General features: G+C 42.5%; 1 protein-coding gene across 15 annotated transcripts in view; it reads left to right on the forward strand.

The window, feature by feature from the left end:
- The window catches only part of LOC101935180 (rho GTPase-activating protein 7-like), a 199,034-nt gene extending 181,583 nt beyond the window's left edge, over positions 1–17,451 (forward strand). For all 15 annotated transcript variants that reach the window (XM_065554868.1, XM_065554867.1, XM_008179583.4 and 12 more), the window contains 8 exons: positions 79–238; positions 2,066–2,264; positions 3,735–3,951; positions 6,805–6,919; positions 9,996–10,208; positions 10,729–10,946; positions 12,199–12,372; positions 15,122–17,451. In XM_065554868.1, the coding sequence (XP_065410940.1) occupies positions 79–238; positions 2,066–2,264; positions 3,735–3,951; positions 6,805–6,919; positions 9,996–10,208; positions 10,729–10,946; positions 12,199–12,372; positions 15,122–15,239 (1,414 nt within the window). In that variant the 3' untranslated portion in view covers positions 15,240–17,451. The remainder of the gene's footprint in view (positions 1–78; positions 239–2,065; positions 2,265–3,734; positions 3,952–6,804; positions 6,920–9,995; positions 10,209–10,728; positions 10,947–12,198; positions 12,373–15,121) is intronic.
- The last annotated feature ends 2,459 nt before the right edge of the window (positions 17,452–19,910 follow it).

The raw sequence follows: 19,910 nt of genomic DNA on the forward strand, positions 1-19,910 counted from the left end.
ATCCCCAGTGCCCCCTGCTCTAAACTGCTTGAATGGAAGGGCAGCTAATGGTTTGAATGTATTTATTTTTGTTTTCAGGACCGTTCCGAAGTTCATTAGAAAAATCAAAGCCCCAGACTATAAGGACAAAAATGTATTTGGGGTCCCATTACTGCTAAATGTTCAGCGAACAAGCCATCCACTTCCAAAGAGCATTATCCAGGCCATGGAGTACTTAAGAAGCCACTTTCTTGACCAGGTACAAATATAAAACAAACCTAAATATGACTTGAGTGATACTTCATTCCATGTATGTTTTTAACTTGGAACCCCTAGAGAGCTGACCGCCAGTTTCTTTTGCTTTGTCAACCCTTTCAAGGACATTCTTTCCTCTCCAAGGCTTCTAACAGTGGTGTCTGAACAGGCTTGAGTGGGCACCCAACAGGGAATAGCAATATTGTTCTCCTTTTGTGGATACCTTATTTCCACCCCAGTATAAATGTATCTGCCCTTCTTTGTTTATAGCACCTGCAGCTGTTCTGTTCACTTGGCAAATGTGGGCCAACTGCCTTCTCTCAGTGGTACTTTAGTGGTAAAAAGCAAAAACTAACACCTGTAGCACCCCTTGTCTCTCTGTACAGTCTAAAAGCATCGCAACATCGGAATTCTCATTTCATATTTCTAAGAATTGAGCTGTAGCTTTTTATGGCATATAATCAGGATGTGATTTAACATCCTTTTTGTGCCTAAGTTATATTTATCCGCTGCCCTGAAGATATTTACATTTGTAGATTAGTGCCCACAATTATGAGCCACATACTATATGCTGCGGTAGCTCTGTAATAAGGATGGGGAAAGTTTGTAAAGTTAGAAGTTTTCCATCCCTCTTCAACTGTTTAGATTCACAAATCTAGTTAGGGTTCATTAATCTTTTTCTCATGTAACTTAAACCCATGGAGGGTTGTGGGGGTTTTGTTTTTGTTTGTTTTTTAAAAAAGATTCAGTTCACTTCGAAAACCATTTTACATGAGTCCTGGATTTGGGATAAAGTCTCTCTTCATTGAAAACTAAATTGGCTAAAGTGGGGAGTCGCCTTGTATGTCACTGTGTGCATATTAAAGGAAGATCTGTCAATACAGTGTTTAATTTGCAGATTTGTGTAGACCTATATAACCAAATATTATGCAAAATGAAAAAATGATCCAAATACATATTATGGGGTTAGTGTACAAATCTATATCTTGCAGTTAAAAATGGAATATATTTTCTGTAACATCGTCAAAACATGTCATTTCAATAGTATCACTTTGGTTCATTTGGCTTTGACTTTATATTACATTAAAACATTAACTTTACTGTATATTAAAATATATAACACTAAATATTTTAATATTATAAAAGTTGAAACAAAATTAATTGAAATGATACTATTGAAATGACATGTTTTGACATTATCCAAATTGAATTTTTCAGAATTTTTTGTCTCATGGAAAATTTAAAAATTTCCAATTTTCATTCCAAACTGAAATTAATTTCTTTGAAATATTTCCCACAAAATGGAAATTCTGGTTCTCATCCAACTCTAAAAAATAGGCTTGTGAAACTTTATGCGATTGGATATCCTGCTTAATGCAATTACCTAGGTATCAATTTAAATTCATACTTATGTACAAACCCTTTTCTCTTTGATACACAACACCCAAAGTGCACTGGCACTTGCGGACCTTGTGTTAACCTTGTATCCTGTTGATGTAAATTGAGAGAGCCAATACAAATATATTTAAAAGGAAGAAAAGTCTTCAGTGAGGACTCACTTCTCTCACTCTTGGGTTAACTGATGCACCGAGAGTCCCAGGGTGGTTTGGCTGGAGAATAGGGAATCTCCAAGCTGTTTCTAAAGAGATCAGAGTGCATTGGTAGTAGCTGACTTTTCAGAGCAATGCTAGGGATATTTGAGCAAAGTCATGTCCCATGTACAGTGTGTGCATGTACAGCCATCATAAGTACTTCAGTGTCAGAGTTCAGGAGAAAAATTGCTTATTCTGACTTAGGTTTGGGCTCTTATGTCTGTCTGTTCTCTTAATAGGTTGGCCTGTTCAGAAAATCAGGCGTTAAATCTAGGATCCTTTCTTTAAGGGAAATGAATGAAAATGACCCAAACAATGTAATGTATGAAGGGCAGTCGGCGTTTGATGTGGCAGATATGGTAAAGCAGTATTTCCGAGATCTTCCTGAGCCTATATTCACTAGCAAGCTTTGTGAATCCTTCCTCCACATCTATCAGTGTATGTAATTTTTTTAATTTTCTGAGTTTCTTGGACGTTTAGGCCAAAAGTAACCTCTGATTTTGTGTGCCCCATATTTTGAGAATCCAACGTTATGCTGCTGGGGGCGGGACTTTTCAGAAGTTCTGAGCATCTTTAAGCCCAGTTGAAGTCAGGTGCTCAGCACTTCTCAAATAAAATCCAGTGTGTCTCGAGATGGGCTTCTAAAATCAATATGAAAATATTGTTCTCAGATTATATAACACATACTATTTTCCTCACCCTTGTGTTTTTTCTCTCTCTCTCACACACACACACACACGCACACGCACACGCACACACACACACACACACACACACACACACACACACACACACATTCCCTTTAACAATACTCTGTGGTTGGTGTTCTGACTTGATTTTTAAATGGTTGTTTCTGTGTATTAAATTAGGGCATAATCTGTTATTCTCACTGAGGAGCACCTGACTAGTCTTGTTCATTTCAATAAGACTGCACCTTGAGATCAGGTACTTCTTACCACAGGAACAGCAGTCTTGCTATGGCATTTTCACTGGAAATACCAGCTGATTTCTAGTTGTTCTGTCTACATTGTCTGAAAGAAGAATAGACCATAAGGCAAACTACGTCATTTGCAATTGCTTTGAATTAGTTGTGTCTCCAGTAGTTTGTTTTAACCGAATTCATTTTTGAGATGCAGCAAGAACTTGTGGTGATGGTACCTCAAGGTTTTTTAATGACAATCTTTTCTGTAACCTGGAAAAGGCATTTAAACTTTAAATAAGCCCAAGCTTTCTAAAAAGATTAAATCTTGAATTTTGTTGTATTGCTTTGACTTTACTTTGACATGAGGAACATGCGTCTTGCTGCCTCGAGGCAGCGCCTTGACTATAGGAGTCCTAGTTGCTTGTTATTTCCTGTCTGTAGAATATGGAATAATATCCCAAATCTCTGGGTAAAGTGTTTGTTTGTTTTTAAATTGAAAACAAACAAAGATTTTAAATAAAAAAAAGCTATTTTTAAAGTAAACAGCTGTTCCTGTTTAGCCTACCCTGGCGTGCACTCTGCTTCTGGAGTAAGTATGGCTGAACAGGGGGTTACTCAAAGACAGTTACTCCTGAATAACTCCAGGTGTAGACAAGCCCTTATCTGGATTTTAAACAGCCTTATTTCAGTTTTTTAAGTCTATCAGGAAGAGCTGTAAGACCAGCTGAAATAAGCCACTATGTAAACCTCTTGTGGAGGCTTAATTTAACTGGCTTTACTAAACTGGTGCAAATAGGTGTCTCGACACCTGGAATGGTGGCCTTTTAGCTCTTTGCCATCTCTGAGGACTGTCCCGTGATCCTGAGTAACGGGAGAACTGATGTATGGAGTTGATGCCCTATTTAGGGGATAGTCTGTTCATTCTTTTATTTAATGTTTTATCTTATCAAACCCTCTCATGAGTTTCCTAATTCTTCTATCTTCAGATTTGCCAAAGGATCAACAGTTTCATGCAGTCCAGGCTGCCATTCTTCTGCTCCCAGACGAAAATCGGGAAGCTCTGAAAATTCTTCTCTTCTTTCTCCGAGATGTAGTTGCTTTTGTTGAGGAAAACCAGATGACTCCGACCAACATTGCAGTCTGTCTCGCGCCATCCTTGTTTCATCTCAATACTTTAAGGAGAGAGAGTTCATCATCATCTAGGTATCATTGTCGTAACAGCTGAACTGTTAAATAAGAGTTTCTCTGCCATGTTGACTGCATAAATAAAATGAGCCAAAATGTACCTTGCCAGTTCAAAAATCTGGAAGTGCTCCAGATTTGTCCCATATGTGACAGCTCAGTCCTTAGGGGAGATGAGACTACGTCACGCTCCAGCTCTTCTGGCTCCCTGTCAAATACGAGATCAATTTTAAGGCCCCGTTCTTCAAAGCCCTAAGTAGTCTGGGCCCCAGTTATCTCAGGAATCCACCCCCCACCCAAGCATCATACACTAAGAGAGCTCTACTCTTTGTGGATGCACAGTATTTGTTAACATGGGCCTGGCATAAGATTCTGAAGGTGGCAAGACGTATCATTTGCATTAGCTTAGCCTGATTCCACTACAAAAAACTCAGATTAGGTTTCTCCCAATATCTATGCCAAAAGAGACAGCAAAAAACCCATTCGGTGTGTGCCTTATGAAGAGGGAGTCAGAATAGTCTCCCTGATAAAGTTTGCTTTTTATAATTCTGCTTGCACTCAGAGAACATGCAATAGAGATGGCTGTATTCCAGAGAAATGGGTAGGTAGAAAGCACTTATTTAAGTGGGCTTCCAAACTCCTGTTAGTATTTACATGTAAAAACCCAGCTGCAGATTCAAGCTCCTGCAGCTAGTGTCCAGCTCAGGTACTAATTCTTTTTGGTGATAAGGATGCCGGGGGACTAGGTGATTTTAATTTTAATAAGCAACAATATCCTAATTGTGTAACCTTTATCGGCAGTTCACGCAGTGATGAAGGACCTTCTAGGCAGGGCTGGCTCCAGGTTTTCTGCTGCCCCAGGTGGCCAAAAAAAAAAAAAGCTGCGGCAGTGCGATCGCGCCGTGCCACTCCACTCTTCGGCGGCAATTCGGTGGCAGGTCCTTCACTCCGAGAGGGAGTGAGGGACCCGCTCCCGAACTGCGAAGACCCGGACGTGCCGCCCCAATAGCAGTCGGAGTGCCGCCCCTTGGTATTGGCCGCCCCAAGCACCTGCTTCTTTAGCTGGTGCCTGGAGCCGGCCCTGCTTCTAGGTAGAATCAGTACAGTAACCTCTGAGAATGCTCATTCAGGATCTAGTCTAGCCTCAATGCAAGGTCTTGTTTGTTTTCTATACAGTATGGCTGTGCTTGTGGATAAACTTGTTTTGAGGCAGGAAAGAACTGTTTTCTTTTGACAAAAACATCATGCCCTTGTCAAAGCAGATGCTTCTTCATCTTATGCAATCTAATGATAAGGATATTACATTCCATTTAGGTGAGGAAGCATGTCACATGCGTGGTATTTGTGCATTTCAGATTTAATGACACTCTCTGAGAAAAGTAAATAGAGATGGAAAAATGTAAAGAATTTGCTTTTAAGAAGCGCAGAGCATCTCGAAATGCATATCTACCTATAAAACAAGTCCTGTGATGCTCAGCTCTTGCTGGGAAGAACTAACACTGAAGCTGAAACAATGACCGCACTGCTGATCATAGTGAGAGAAGACTTGAGTGGAGCCAGGAATGTGGCAGAGTGATTGATAGCTTTTCAGTTGCAAATCCTGACCAGAATTAAGCAATCTGTAATGTTTGGGAGATTGAGACTCCTAGTTTAGTGGTTTGTACCATTTGGATTGACTTTTAACTCTATATTGCAACAGCAAGGAGCCTAAAATCAAGGGTGCTTTGAACCGTAAGTTCAAATAATTAGTTGTTAATATTTTACCTTACGATTCAGACTTCAAAGGGACATACTCTAAAAGGCTTGGCTCTAAGGAATAATCAAGGGTCCTTATTGCTTGCACTTTTTAAAGTTGTTCAGTAGGAATGTTCCAAGATAAAGCTATTGTGAGTGAGTGTTTCTAGTGTCATATAAAGATTATGTCTGGAAAGACCTAAAATGCTGATAACACGAGTTAGCAAAACATAGCAATATGACAGCACTTTTTTGTGGATTGTGATGATTTTATAAAAAGTCTTTAGACAGTCTACATAGGTTGTTGATGTAACTAAACACTTAACTCAATGCTGAGCACATCAATGAGAGCTCATTAATTTCTTTGGCTAATCCTATCTCATTGCTGTTCAGTAAAAGACCATATTACTTGCAAAATTTTGGTACGCCTCAGTAGCACTAGTGATCCTTGGTATCTCAGCAGTTTGGTTCAAGGCTACCATTTCTATGCAAAAACAATGAGGAGCCCTTGTGGCACCTTAGAGACTAACAAATTTATTTGGGCATAAGCTTTCCTGGGCTAGAGTCCACTTCATCAGATGTATGAAGTGAAAAATATAGGAGCAGGTATAAATACATGAAAGGATGGGGGTGCTTTACCAAGTGTGAGGTCAGTCTAACGAGATAAATCAATTAACAGCAGGATACCCATTGATTTATCTCGTTAGACTGACCCCCATCCTTTCATGTATTTATACCTGCTCCTATATTTTTCACTTCATGCATCTGATGAAGTGGGCTCTAGCCCACGAAAGCTTATGCCCAAATAAATTTTAGTCTCTAAGGTGCCACAAGGACTCCTCATTATTTTTGCTGATACAGACTAACATGGCTACCACTCTGAAACATTTTTATTCCGCTTACTATTCACAATGACTGTGGCTTTCACAATGTTGTCCATGTGAAAGTGATGACAGAAGACTTTGTCTAGTGAAGCTGTTTGTGTACAGAACTCACTGTAACACAGAAATTCAGACACCAGAGTAAATGAGAAAATTCCCTAGAGCTTCCAGGCGGCTGCTGCTGCTGATGTTTCACCTCTTACTTTTTTGATTTACTCTGCTGTGCCTTTGAAAAAATCCTTGTTAACCCTCTCTCTAGGTCCAGCCAGAGGAAGTACAGCCTGGGAAAACCAGACCAGAGAGATTTGAACGAAAATCTGGCAGCCACCCAAGGCCTGGCCCACATGATCATGGAGTGCAACAGACTCTTCCAGGTATGTCACTTCCTATAACACCCCCTATGTTACAACATTACGGAAAGTGTCCACCATGCTCATTAGAAAAGTGAATATGCCAGTAGGATGCTCCAGCCCTGAAACTTAAACTGGACATGCCTGCAAGTTCTTTGCTGCCTATTGGCAAGAGTAAATGTCCTCCTGTTGTTGCTTGAATACAGTTTTAAAATAATCCAAACAACCCCTGAAGCAAACCCTGAAGATTTGTTTTTACTGAGGATGATAGTTTCCCTGAGCTAAGTTATGATTCACTATCCTGTTGCTCTTTCCTCTGCTTGCAATTCCTAATGCTTTAGTGTGGTATCTGCGTCCTACTGACCTGAATACAGGGAGAATTCTGTTGCAGAGGTCATCGTATCTGCTGTACAGTACTTAGCAGGATCACATTTTGCCATCCATTTCCTTCTTCCTGTGATAAACACAGTCCTCTGAGGCTCTGGATATCTCTGTGTGCTTGGGAGGTGGGCCCGAGCCACAGAGGTTGAGGTGGGGTTTTGGTTTAGCCCCACTGTATTGAGAACTCAGAATCAGGATTCTTTTTAAGACCCAACTCTGAGTTTATTTAAAATGTCCCATTTCTGTGCAGTTGTTTTTTCCAGCTGGCTTGGCTTAGGACAGCATTTCTAAATGTATTACCAGTTAGAGATAGAAATAACTTGGCAACGCTTTCCCCACAGGCGTATGCCTCCAGGAATCCTCTATATCCAGCATTTGACTGACTCGGGTAGGGCATCTCTACAACCCTGAGCTGATTGTAGCCTACGTGTAGGCAGTGGCCAGCCCCTTCTATATGTGGGATGCAGGGCTCTAATGATAAGCGTGTAACAAAGGGAGCTCGCCATCTCAGAGTGATTTAAAACATCTTTCACGAGGGGAAATGTGCGTGTTTCCCCTCGCTGGGAGCCCTGGGGGAAGGCAGCTAATTGCATCCTCTCCTCCCTCATTTTTCCTCTTCCTGTGAAGATTGCTGTCAGTACTGCACAGCAGCCTCGCTGACAGCTGGTTAGCTCCCTCCAGCAGGCTAACTGGCCTGCACGTGGGAGTCTGCAGTTATGCTGTTGAGGCAAGACCTGGATAAGGATCAAGAATCAGTCTGGCATCCAGGCACTTCTGCCTCTCCCCTGGGCAGCATTCATATGTCTGTTAATTGGTGCCAGGCTGTCCCTTCCACCTTGGTGCTGAAATGGCCCCTTGGAAAAACTTCAGCTTCATGGAGGGCCAGAGGAGCTTTCCAAAATACCTTCACTGGCAAGGAGGGTGGGATGTTCCAATCCCTCCAGCCTCCTCCCTTGGCTTAGGCACGTTCAGCGATGGCCTGTATTTGAAGAGTGAGCACAGAAAGAAATGGTGCAGCGTGGGGAGGGGGAATAGAAAAGGGATTTGTGCGGGGCGGGGGAAGAAGCTGCAAAGAACGGGGTGGAAAAGAAGAGCCATCACCACCTGCAACAGGCTCTGGTGCATAACATATATAAACGAAGGGACTAGTGAAAGTTCAGGGTTTTGTTCCCAGCTTTGCCACTGGCTGTGTCACATAGAAGTCGCGTAGGCCTGGGTTGGGGTAGCTACAGATGCAAACCCTCAATGTAGATGCACTCTGCCAGTGTCAAATGGGCCTTATCCTGATAAGCCCCACTCAAGCAAGCCCCTTTTTTGCACTGGTGCAGGATGTGCCTGTGACAGGTTTGGAGTGGTGTCACTACCACTGAGGAGCCTATAATCATTGTGTCTGTAAGGTGGGGATAATAGCTCCCTTGCTGAGAGACTTGGTCATTATTTGCAAAGCAGCTTGGGAGACTCAGATGGAAGGTGCTAGATCAGGGCACTAATGAAGTGTCATGTGTTGTTTGCTCTGGAGAAGACCTCTGTTCTTCCTCTGCAAGCATACCCACAACCCTCTGCACTCTTCCATTAACCATATGTTATCACAGCTTCTCCCAGACTGGCAAGACTCTCTCACTGGGGGAAAGCTCCCTTATCAGAGAAGTATTCTCAGCCCATTAAGTCTGTCTATCATGGTGAAGGAGTTGGCTGGGCTTTTTAATGAGACTTTGGGGTGTATACTCTCCCTAGTAGGCAGGCCTGACCTCCTTCCTATGCAGCCAATGGCCCCCACAATAATCCGCATGATGGCTGGCTCCACAGCCTGGGCCAGCATAGAATAAAAGATGTAAGCAGCTTCCCAGGCACGCTCTGTAAGGTCAGGCAAGTCGTGTACATGCAAAGGAGATAGTGTATCTCGTCTCTGATCAGTCATCTCTACCTTGTCCATAAGCCAGGAACTGCTGCTGAGAAATGGAAATTCCTGTCTGAACCTTACTCTATCTCTCGGTATGAGCCAGAAAGTGCTGTAACCTCACTACCTGGAACATCTGAGGCTGTGGCTTTCATATGAAATTGATCTAGATAGCCAAACCCAAGGAAGAGCAAGTCATGTGCCTTTACCTCAGTTGCTGTCTCTGCAGAATTAATATAAAATCTACCTAGAGGTGTTGGTTTAATGAGTTTAGTTTTCAAACACATTTATAGGCAGAATACACTTTTAATGGGACTTAGTCATTTGATTTCCTGGCATAAGACATTATAGTTAAAGCCTCAACACTCCAATTAGGTAAGTAAATTTTCCAGTTGTGCAGACGGGTGTGAAGCGACTAGCCCCACATTGCACATTGAAGTGGTGGAAGAGCCAGGAGTTCAATGTAGGAATCCCACTACAGTGCTCTAGCTGCTGAGAGAGGATGTCATTCCTTAAACTAGCTTTCCCATTTCTCAGGGCAGTGGTTTTTATTTTCACATCTAGTGCTATAAAACGTGTTGGGCTGCTCCTGATTGCTGATCGATCATTCACAGTCTCGCCGCATTAGCAAGTCCAGCTCTTTCAAAGAACGGTTTAGAATATTCATTGGCACTTGCTTTTGCGCTTGTAACTTTTACATGAAGACTCTCCAATAGTGAGTTCACATTCACTTAAGGATCATTATCCTAGTAGATTTTCTCCCAGTGTAAGAATAAATGTGATGGGACTGTGCTTAGAATCCAACATCCCCTCCCATTGCAGATGCCTGACTATTGCCTGGATCAGTGTTGTGATGACTTATGTGAACAGAATGGCCTGAGTGAAAAGGCTTCTAATCAGACCGCCTCAATGAGGCACTCCATGCTGGTTTCCCTTGAGAACTCCATGCAGGACTTGCTGCGAGATGCCAAGGAAAAGTTCAAGAGCTGGGTTACTGCTTCAAACTTGGAACGTGTGGAATTGGCAAATAAAAAGGTAAATCTGATGCTGGGGTGTTAGCAAAGATGGCAGTTAATAATCACGCACCTTTCTGAGCTTGCGGCTGCGCTGAAACTAGCTGTGTTTCTGCCTAATGTCAATTCAGCAACTGCTCCAGAGCCCTTTTGAGCTAGCGGCAACTCCCTGGTGCCTTTTTATTTGTAGTCTATGTCTAGCATTAATTCAAAGTTGAGCTATCCATTTGTGACTTGCACACCCTCATCTACAGCACCCCATTATCGGGGCAAGATCTCTATCTTGTAGGAAGAAGTCAAGAGAGGGCCTTCATTGTAGATACCAGAAACATGAGTATTCATGATCCATGCTGACTGGGCAGTTTATTCATATTATAAAGCCCCCTTTACTCCACTTAGGCTCCTAGAACCATTCTTCTGTAACACACACCTTGGTGAAAGGCTGTCTAGGTTTCTGCTGGTGGGAGGGAGTGGTGGAAGGGGGAACGAATCACTAAATCTACTCCTAGTAGACTACTAGTGTCCATTAACTGTCTTCTAAGGTGGAAGATAATTACCACGTCCGGTTATGGAAGGCATCCACTGAAATCAGTGCCGCTCCTAAAGTAATCCTTCAACGCATACTGACAGAGCAGCATCTGTGGGACCCAAGTCTGCAGCAGGCTAAAATCCTAGAGACCTGGGATGATGAAACAGATGTTTATCACTATACAACAGAAAGCATGTCACCCCTCCTGCCGCGGGATTATGTGGTTTTGAGGTAAGGAACTGCTGTGACTTTTCTCATTGGTTTCCCAAACACAATTTATAGCCCAACTGTGGTGCGTGTTGCTTCCCAGCATTTCATGCTGGGTTGTTCCAGTTCCATGTCAATCAAAAAGGGGTGCAGTTCCCTATGTCCGGATCCCTACTGTGTAACTAACCTCCGATCTGATTGTCCATTACTGTGACACAGTGTGTATTGCGGTAATGCCTAGAACCCTCAGCCCCATTTGCCAGGCAATGTGCCACATGTAACAATAACAGTCTTCCCCAAAGGGCTTACAGACTCGGTAGGAGGCTTACATTGATGAGATTCAGAAATTGTTGCCACATTCCTGCCTCCTTTCTTCTAAAAATTACAGCACAACTGCAAACATTTGTTGTTGTAGCTCTATTATTCCCCAGTGCGAGAATCCTCGGTTTGCATCTGGGAAAAATGTAAATTGTAGCCCAGTATGACAATGAATAGATCCTGTTCTATCACCCTTTCTTCCTAAGAAGGTATAGGTGGGTGGATTGATTGATTGATTTGGGGGTTTTCCCAGATCTGCTCAGGTGATTTAGGCCCCTGGATCCACTTGAGCAGATCGTTGTGCTCATGTGCAATGTGGTGTCTTGTGGGGGCAGGAATCTGGTTGCAGCATTGGGACCCTTAGTGCTTGTCTACACTTACAGCGTAGCCCCAGTGCAGCTGTAGCACTTAGTGAAGATGCTGCCTACGCTTTTCCTGTCGGCATACGTAATCCACCTCCCAGAGAGGCGGTAGTTATGTTGACAGGAACCCTCCCATCAACATAGCGCTGTCTATACAGTGGGTTAGGCCAGTTATAACTATGTAGCTCAGAGGTGTGGATTTTCCAAACTGAGCAATGTAGTTATACTGACATAAGTGTGTAGTGTAGACAAGGGCTTAGTTAGCTCCTCCATATGTCTCTTCTATATGGATTGTAAACTGTTCCAGGCAGGGGCTGTCTTTATTATGCATTTGAACAGTGCCTAGGACAAAGGAACCCTCATCCATGACCTGTAGGTGCTAGTGCAACACAAATAATAGGTCGTTTATGGCAGGATTTGTAAGCTTCCTCCATATGGATTGAGGCATGGAAAAGATTTTTATTCATGTCATGCATTAACTGATTTGGTCTCTGCCCATCAGAATATTGCTTTATGCCACAGGCAGAACATCAGATTGTCCAGCCATGTAAAAACATCTGTGTGAAACATCCTAAAAATGCCCTTCTTTGTTCTAGGACTTGGAGGACTGATCCCCAAAGTGGCACCTGTATTTTGGCAGCTACCTCAGTTGACAGTGAAGGAGCTACTCTGCATGGGATTTTGGCCCATGTCCTTTTGTGTCAGTATCTCATAGAACCAGTTGGCTCCCAGAAATCCAAAGTGACTCACGTCTGCCGGACAGACACGAGGTATCATTTTAGTTTATGCTTCTTTACCTTAGCCCTATGGTGCTGCTGGGTCCTGAGCACAGCTTTCCAGCCACCAATATGTTCTGTCACATGTATTCTACAGTAACATAGAGGAAATTAACATAAAATAATCCTTGGCACTCAAGTGGAGAGGGCACAAGACTGGAGTCTGGGTAGATTCCTGGGTCTGCCACTAACTTGCTGGATGATCTAGGGCAAACCACTTAATCTCTCTTCCTTGTAAAAGTTCCCCCTTGTGAAATGAGGATAATGCTACTTCCTCACCTGTGTAAAAACACTTTGAAGTCTTTGGATAAGAAGTGCCCGTTGATTTATTTTGTGTATCTGCAAAGATGTCTTTGCCAAGTGGGTTGTCTACTACAGGTTTGAGTTTGTGCTCACTGTAGAGAAGTATTCTGACCCCCAGAGTATCGACAACAAAGCTATTTTGGCATTGGGACAGATGGTATTTAAAATCCCACATAATCTTTTACTGAGATTTTTTTGACTATGAATTTTATATTAATTGCCTCAAACACAGTGAGTACTAGAACTATTCATCACACCCTGTCTGAAGCTGTCGCACAGTGTTATTGTGTGCTGTTAGAGAGCTATTTATAATAGCTGCCCTATTTGTGGCTGCAATGATCTGTGTGAGTTTACGGGGAGAGAGGTAGAAAACGCCAATCAACTGGTATAATCCAATGCTGAATATCTAGAAGCTGGGAAAGATGATTGCTTCACATTCTCTGCTGGTGAAGCCGTTCTCGTGAATGACGATGGGGGCTGCATGTTAGCTAGATTTCTAGAAACCAAGATGACTCTTGTTACTCTGTCTCCCTAGAACAAACAAACAGGTACAAGTTAACCCCCAATATTGTAAAATCTTGGGGCACATGCAAAACCTTTGGTAAAATGGGAGCTTCAATCATGCACAGAGTAGTTATTCTGCAGGATATGCCTTGCTCCGGACCTGTAGAGGGGGACATAGCACACAGTTTACTCAAAGGCAGGCAAATGGGGTATTATATGTAGAGGGATTTTTTTCTCCATGGTGTTTCAAAATAAATAAGCTGGTGGAAGAGAGTTGGAGGAGATCTATGATGTTGGAGGAAAGTTAGATTTCACTCATACACAACATATTCTGCCCAAGAACAGTGAATTCTAATAACCTCAATGCTGCCAAGAGATGTGACTTATTCTGTAAGGGATGGTCTTGCTGGGAGACGGAAGGGTCAGCTTTAAATTGCATGTCTCAATTTTAAAAACATTTGAGACACCGTGTTATACTGTAATCTCTCTTTTTCATGTGTGCTTTACCTCTGGGCATGACTCACTTCCTGTCTGAGCTCTGGAAAGCTCCCAGAAATGTGAGCCAACTTTGAGTTCACTGTGAAATGTCCAATGGACTTGAATTGCTACATTTTGTTTCAATTAACCAAAACCCAAAGGGGCGAGAGTCCCAAGTAAAGTGGCACCACTTTGACTAAACAGTCTGCATCAAGCTGCGAAATAGTCACCAGTGTCACTGAACAGAAAAACAAGTGGGACTCTGGGAAATGGCTGCAATGGCTAATTTGGAAGGTTTGATGGATGTGCCCCCAACACCCATTGGGAAGAGATTTGCAGCAGTTAGCAAAATGTCATTAATCGCCAACACCAAGGTGACCAGTCAAAAATTCTACTATAACCTAGGTGTGATAAGAAAATGAACCTCTTCCACTGTTTCTCCACTGGAATTAGTGCATTTTTGCATTAAACCCTTCTCTTTCCCAGACCTAGCCAAACTATCTTACAAGGAGGAGTTGGCCTTTTGTATGTACACACACACCGTGAGGGTGGGGGCATGTAGGCACTACTGCAGTACTAATAATAATTAGGCATGTATGTGCTTACAAATTAAGAAGGTAGTGGACAGAAAGAAGAAAATGAAGTGCTTAGTCCTGTTAAAATATCTTTTTAAGGCAGGGGTCTCAAACTCAAATGACCATGAGGGCCACATGAGGACTAGTGCATTGAACCGAGGGCCGCATCACTGACACCCCCACTCTCTGCCTTTGGCCCCGCACCCACGCCACCCTTTCCATTAGGCCCTGCCCCTGCTCCACCTCTTCCCACCCCAACGCTGCCCCCAGGGGGTGCAGAAAGGGTGCAGGGTGTGGCGGGGGCTCAGGGCAGGGAGTGCAGGAGGGGTGTGGGATGCGGCAGGGGGCTCAGGGCAGGGGGTTGAGGTGCAGGAGGGGTGTGGGATGTGGCAGGGGGCTCAGGGCAGGGAATTGGGGTGCAGGGTGCAAGCTCCAGTCCGGCGCCGCTTACCTAGAGCGGCTCCCTGTCCGCCTGCCCTGGCCCCCGGCCCCATCCCGCTCCGTTCCAGGAAGCAGCTGGAACCGTGTCCCTGCAGCTCCTGGAGGGGGCTCCGGGTTCTGTGCATGTGCTGCTCCTCTAGGTACCTCCCACGAAGCTCCCATTGGCCGTGGTTCCCTGTTCCCGGCCAATGGGCGCTGCAGGGGGTGGTGCCTGGAAGGCGGCAATGCAGGAGCCCTCTGCCTCCTTTCCCCTACCACCCTCCCCTCCCCCGGCCCGAAGGGGTGTGCTGCCAGCCGCTTCAGATAGCGGGCTGGGGCTCACAACGCCACAGGGGGCAATCCCACGGTTAGGCGGGGGGGCCACAGGGAGCTTGGCGGGCCAGGCCGCGTGTTTGAGACCCTTATTTTAAGGGCTGCTAATATATCGACTTCTTGGTTTACAGGGGACGAACAACAGAATGGTACAACAGAGTTTTTGGTCATATGTGTGCTGCAGAACTGATGAGGATAAAAGACTCCTTCAAACCTCTCAGGAATGACACAAAGGAAATGAAAACCTAAAGCACCTGGTTCTAAACAGAGACTGGTGCGGAGGCATGAACTGCTCCTCTGCTATCATTTTAAAAGCTATAGACTCAATAGACTTGCCTATATTTTAAAACTAATAAACCAAGAAGTAATTTGTAATGGCCTATAATGTAATGTAAAATAGTAATGTTATAAAGCTGCTTTTTTTTCTTTTTCCAGTTTCAGGAAGCTGTTCTTGAACTGGCTGCACAGAGATAGCTAAAAGGTCAAATGTGTGTATGTATATATACGAAATTATAAAATGCAATTGTTACATCCAGGAAAGACAAAATATGCTGGTTCAAAATTATAGTTATAAAGTAAGTTATTAAACTAAAAATATGGTATTTTTCCAAATACGCATTAAGTATTTTATAAGATGTAGACTTTTATGCATTCTAGAGTATTATGTCTCTTGAATTTTCTTTTTATTGAATAAGGTGGTGGAGATGTGAAGTTAATTTTAACCTCTTTACAGTTGAAAATAGGCCTGAAAACCGATGCCTTTTACTAGAGGGAGCTAAATACTTTAGCATGTGTTGTTAACTCTCTTGATACTTCCTTTTTACATAATAAAAAACCAAATCTGGTGGGGGTGGTTGTTTAATGTGATGGGTAGAGTTCCTGCATTTGAGAACGTTGCCTACTTTTACCATGGTGAAGCTTTAGGAATACATTTCAATTGTTAAATAACGGCCATAAGTCAACCTAACCAAGCTAACTTCTAAGCAGAAATTATGTGAATGGACTATCAAAAACCAGGTTCTGCATTTAACCTGCAACTTATGTCACTTGAGCTCAATCGTAGGCATTGTGCTTGTCTTCTGAACTCCAGTCATGGTTAAACATTCCTTATGTACCTTTAATAAGCTGCTCATCATGAAAACCAAAAAGTGTGTGTACACAGATAATTAAGGTGCTACTCCTAGGGGTAAATGTTTTATACAGCTGTGGGGGAAGTGTTCTTGTAAAACTAACTTGTCCTTGATTTATGATGTCTTGGACCTCATTCATAGTTGCAGGTGTGATTTAGAGTTGCTTAGGTGTATGCCATGCAAAGTAGCAATGTTACATCCTTACACTCATGGTGGTGTGAATGTTATCAGTGTCTTATCAACAGCAAGTAGAAGTTCTGAACAGTGTATCACCAATAGATTTCTTAGTGCTACATAAGAGCTGGGATATCCGGACAGCGTAGTAGTCAATACCTCTGAGCTAGTGTGGTTGAACATAACTAGAGCGGTAAAGCACAGGTAGGAACTGAAGAGACAGTCAAATGAAAGAGAGTTCCACTTAATTACATCCCATAATAACTGACAGCTAAAAAGTGACTGCTTGTATCAAAATGCTGTACGTGTAAATACTAAGATAAGTGTGTGGTATTGAATGAGGATAATGATATAATAGACATCACAGCACTGTGGTGGAAGGATGACAATCAATGAGACACAGTAAGAGGAAGGTACACAATATATAGGAACGAGAGATGAGGTAGTGCTGATGGAGCAGGGCCTACTGCTGGTACATGTGAAAGAAAGAATAAGGGCAAATACAATAAAAAAATCTTAAATGAATCAAATTGTAACAGACTTTCTCTGGCTAAAAATTCTATGCTTCAATAATAAAATATTCCTACTGCTATATTCTTACCTCGTACCTGTCCAAGATGGTGATTGTGAAATGGTTTGGGAGAAAGATTATAAAAATAGAAAACTGAGTAATAATGGAAGATTTTAACTATCCCCAATTTGACTGGGTACAGGTCACCTCAGGCTGGGAAACAAAGACAATAATTTGTGGTGTCAAAAAACTGCTTCATGGAGCAGCTAGTTCTGGAACCCAGAAGGGGAGAAGCAAATGTTGATTTAGTCCTAAATTGAGCATGTGTGGCAAAGAGGTGAATATTGCTGAAAGACTTGCTGATAGCAACCATAATATAAATTTAACAACATGGGGGAGAGGGTAGGAGGGGACACACAGAAGCCCACTGTAGTAGCATTTAATTTTAGAAAAGGGAATTCCATAAAAGGAAGCTAGTTCACTCTAAATTAAAAGGAACAGCCACACCAGTGAAATGTGTGCAAATGGTATGGAAATCTTTTAAATACACCATAATTGAGATCCCAAATGAAAAAAACATAGTAAGAGGACCAACAAAGTAAAAGTGGTAAAAGCAAAAAAAAAAAAAAAAAAAAAAAATTAAAAATTGGAAGTCAAATCCTAATGAAGAGAACAGACAGGCGCATAAACTCGGGCAAGTCAAAAGAAGAAATTGAAGAACAAGACACAAAGCAAAAATAAGTTTGAGAACAGCAGAATCAGGAAAGTTGGAGGACCAAGGTGTTAAATGAGCACTCAAGCAAGAGCAGGCTATTGTCAAGAAGCTAAGTGAATTCTTTGACTCTGCCTTTACTGCAGAGGATGTGAGCTACTGTATTAGTTTTAGGTGACAATGCAAACTGTCCCAGATTGAGGCGGCAATAGAGGAGGTTTATGGAACAAAGTGATAAATTAAACAGTAATCGGTCAGCAGAAGGCATTCAGCAAAGAGTGAGTTGTGAAGGAACTCAAATAGGAAAGTGCTATGGGTAATACGTAACCTACTTCAATCAACTTCTGTACTAGCTGACTAGAGGCTAGCTACTATGACACCCATTTTTTTTTAAAGGCTGCAGTGGTGATCCAGGCAACTACAGGCTCATAAGACTAAGTTTAGTACCAGGCAAACTGAGTGAAATTATAGTAAAGAACAGAATTAGCAGACGCAAAGATAAACACAAGATGTTACAGAAGAGTCAACAGGGCTTTTGTAACAGGAAATCATACCTCCCCAATCTACTGAAATTCTTTGAAGGTAAGCCAGTTGATAAAATACTTGAGCAAGGTCCTTTACCAAAAAAATCCTAAGAGAGTCATGGGATAAGAGGGAAGGGCCACTCATGGATCAGTAACAGGTTAAAACACAGAACCAAAGGTAGGAATAGATGGCTAATTTTCAGAAGGGAGCAAGGTAAAGAGTGGTGTGCCCCAGGGATCTGTCTGGGGACCATTCCAACATGAGCAATGAGGTGGCAGTGAAGCAGTACAAAGGTTCTTACTGATCTCCACAACAAAAATGGAAGATGAAATTCAAAGTAATGCACATTGGGAAACATAAGCCCATCTATACATACAACATTAGCTGTTACCACTCCAGAAAAAGACCTTGGATGGATTGGTCACTGTTTTCAATGTTAGGCATCACGAGGCAAGGAATAGATAATGCCACTATATCAATTTATGGCATGCCCACATCTTGAATACTGCATGCAGGGCTGGTCACCCCATTGCAAAGAAAGGGACAGGTACAGAGCAAGGCAACAAAAAGAATTAGGGGTATGGAACAGTTTCCTAGGAGGAGAGATTAAAAAGAGTGGGACTGTTCAGTATAGAAAACAGACAGCTACAAGGCACATAGGATAAAAATCTATGAAACCGTGAATGGTGTGGCAAAAGGGAAGTGTTCCTGCATATAACACAAAAAGTAGGGGGCCCTCAATGAAATTAATAGGCAGCAGGTTTAAAACAAAGAAAAGCAAGTTATTCGTCCCATGACTCAGCGTCAACCTATGGAACTTACGTTGTGATGGCCAAAACAATGCTAACAGGGTTCAAAGGAAGAACAAGCTACGTTCATGGAGAATAGGTCCATCAGTGGCATGTTCCCTAGCCTCTTTTTGCCACAAGCTGAGTGTTAGAGATGGATCACTCAATGCTTGCTTGTTCTATTCAGTCCCTCTGAAGCACTGGGCAGTGGCAGAAGACAGGCTGCTGGGGTCGATGGACCACTGGGCTGACGCAGTATAGCCATTCTTTGGAGAGAGAGCACGTTAGCAGACTTACCAGCACCCACAATAATGCTACTTTACCATTTTGCTCTTAAACCCCACTGAAAACTAGACGCTAGGCCCCACATGCTCATAGTAATGCTGCCAGATTAACTTTATTGCAGCACTGGAAATATAGGTGGTGACAAGTTTTCCTGAGCTGGCGATTTAAAATGTAAAAGCTCTGCTAACAAGTCACACAGCTAAACCTGGAGCCAGGCTTGGAGATAATTTTGCACTACTTTGGGTCTCAATCTACCTCCGGTACACTGCATCCTATTCTAAATGCTAATGCAGCTTTCTAAAAAATACTAAGCAACCCGGACATCTTAAGTACTTAAACATTTAGATGTAAGCACAAACAATGACAATGCATGTAAAAATATATAGCAATATATGGTCAGGGATGCTATACTGAATTTTGTAACAGGTACAGCAAGTGATTGTAAAGCTTACATATTACAGAGCAATTTTTTTTAAAAAGTCCAGTGTACCATGCTTACAATGAAAAGTGAGAGAGGTTAGTATTGTGCAATAGCAGCTAATGATTTTAAATGCCCTGAGAGGAAACTTTTTGTTTGGCTGGATGTATGCTATGCTGCAGTATAAGCAGGTGCTTTATTTAATCTATTTCTAGTTTACAATAGTTAAAAAAAACAACCCTTAGACATCAGTGGCACAGCTGCAGATGCAGAACATAGATGTGCCAACTGCTAGTAATTTATGGAGGCTTTGCCACATTCCTGTACCCTACATAAGTATTAGAAACAGTGTTTCAACTGTCTTCTTTCTAGGTGCT

This window comes from Chrysemys picta, chromosome 8 (assembly GCF_011386835.1).
Source record: "Chrysemys picta bellii isolate R12L10 chromosome 8, ASM1138683v2, whole genome shotgun sequence".
NCBI classification, from domain to species: domain Eukaryota; kingdom Metazoa; phylum Chordata; order Testudines; family Emydidae; genus Chrysemys; species Chrysemys picta.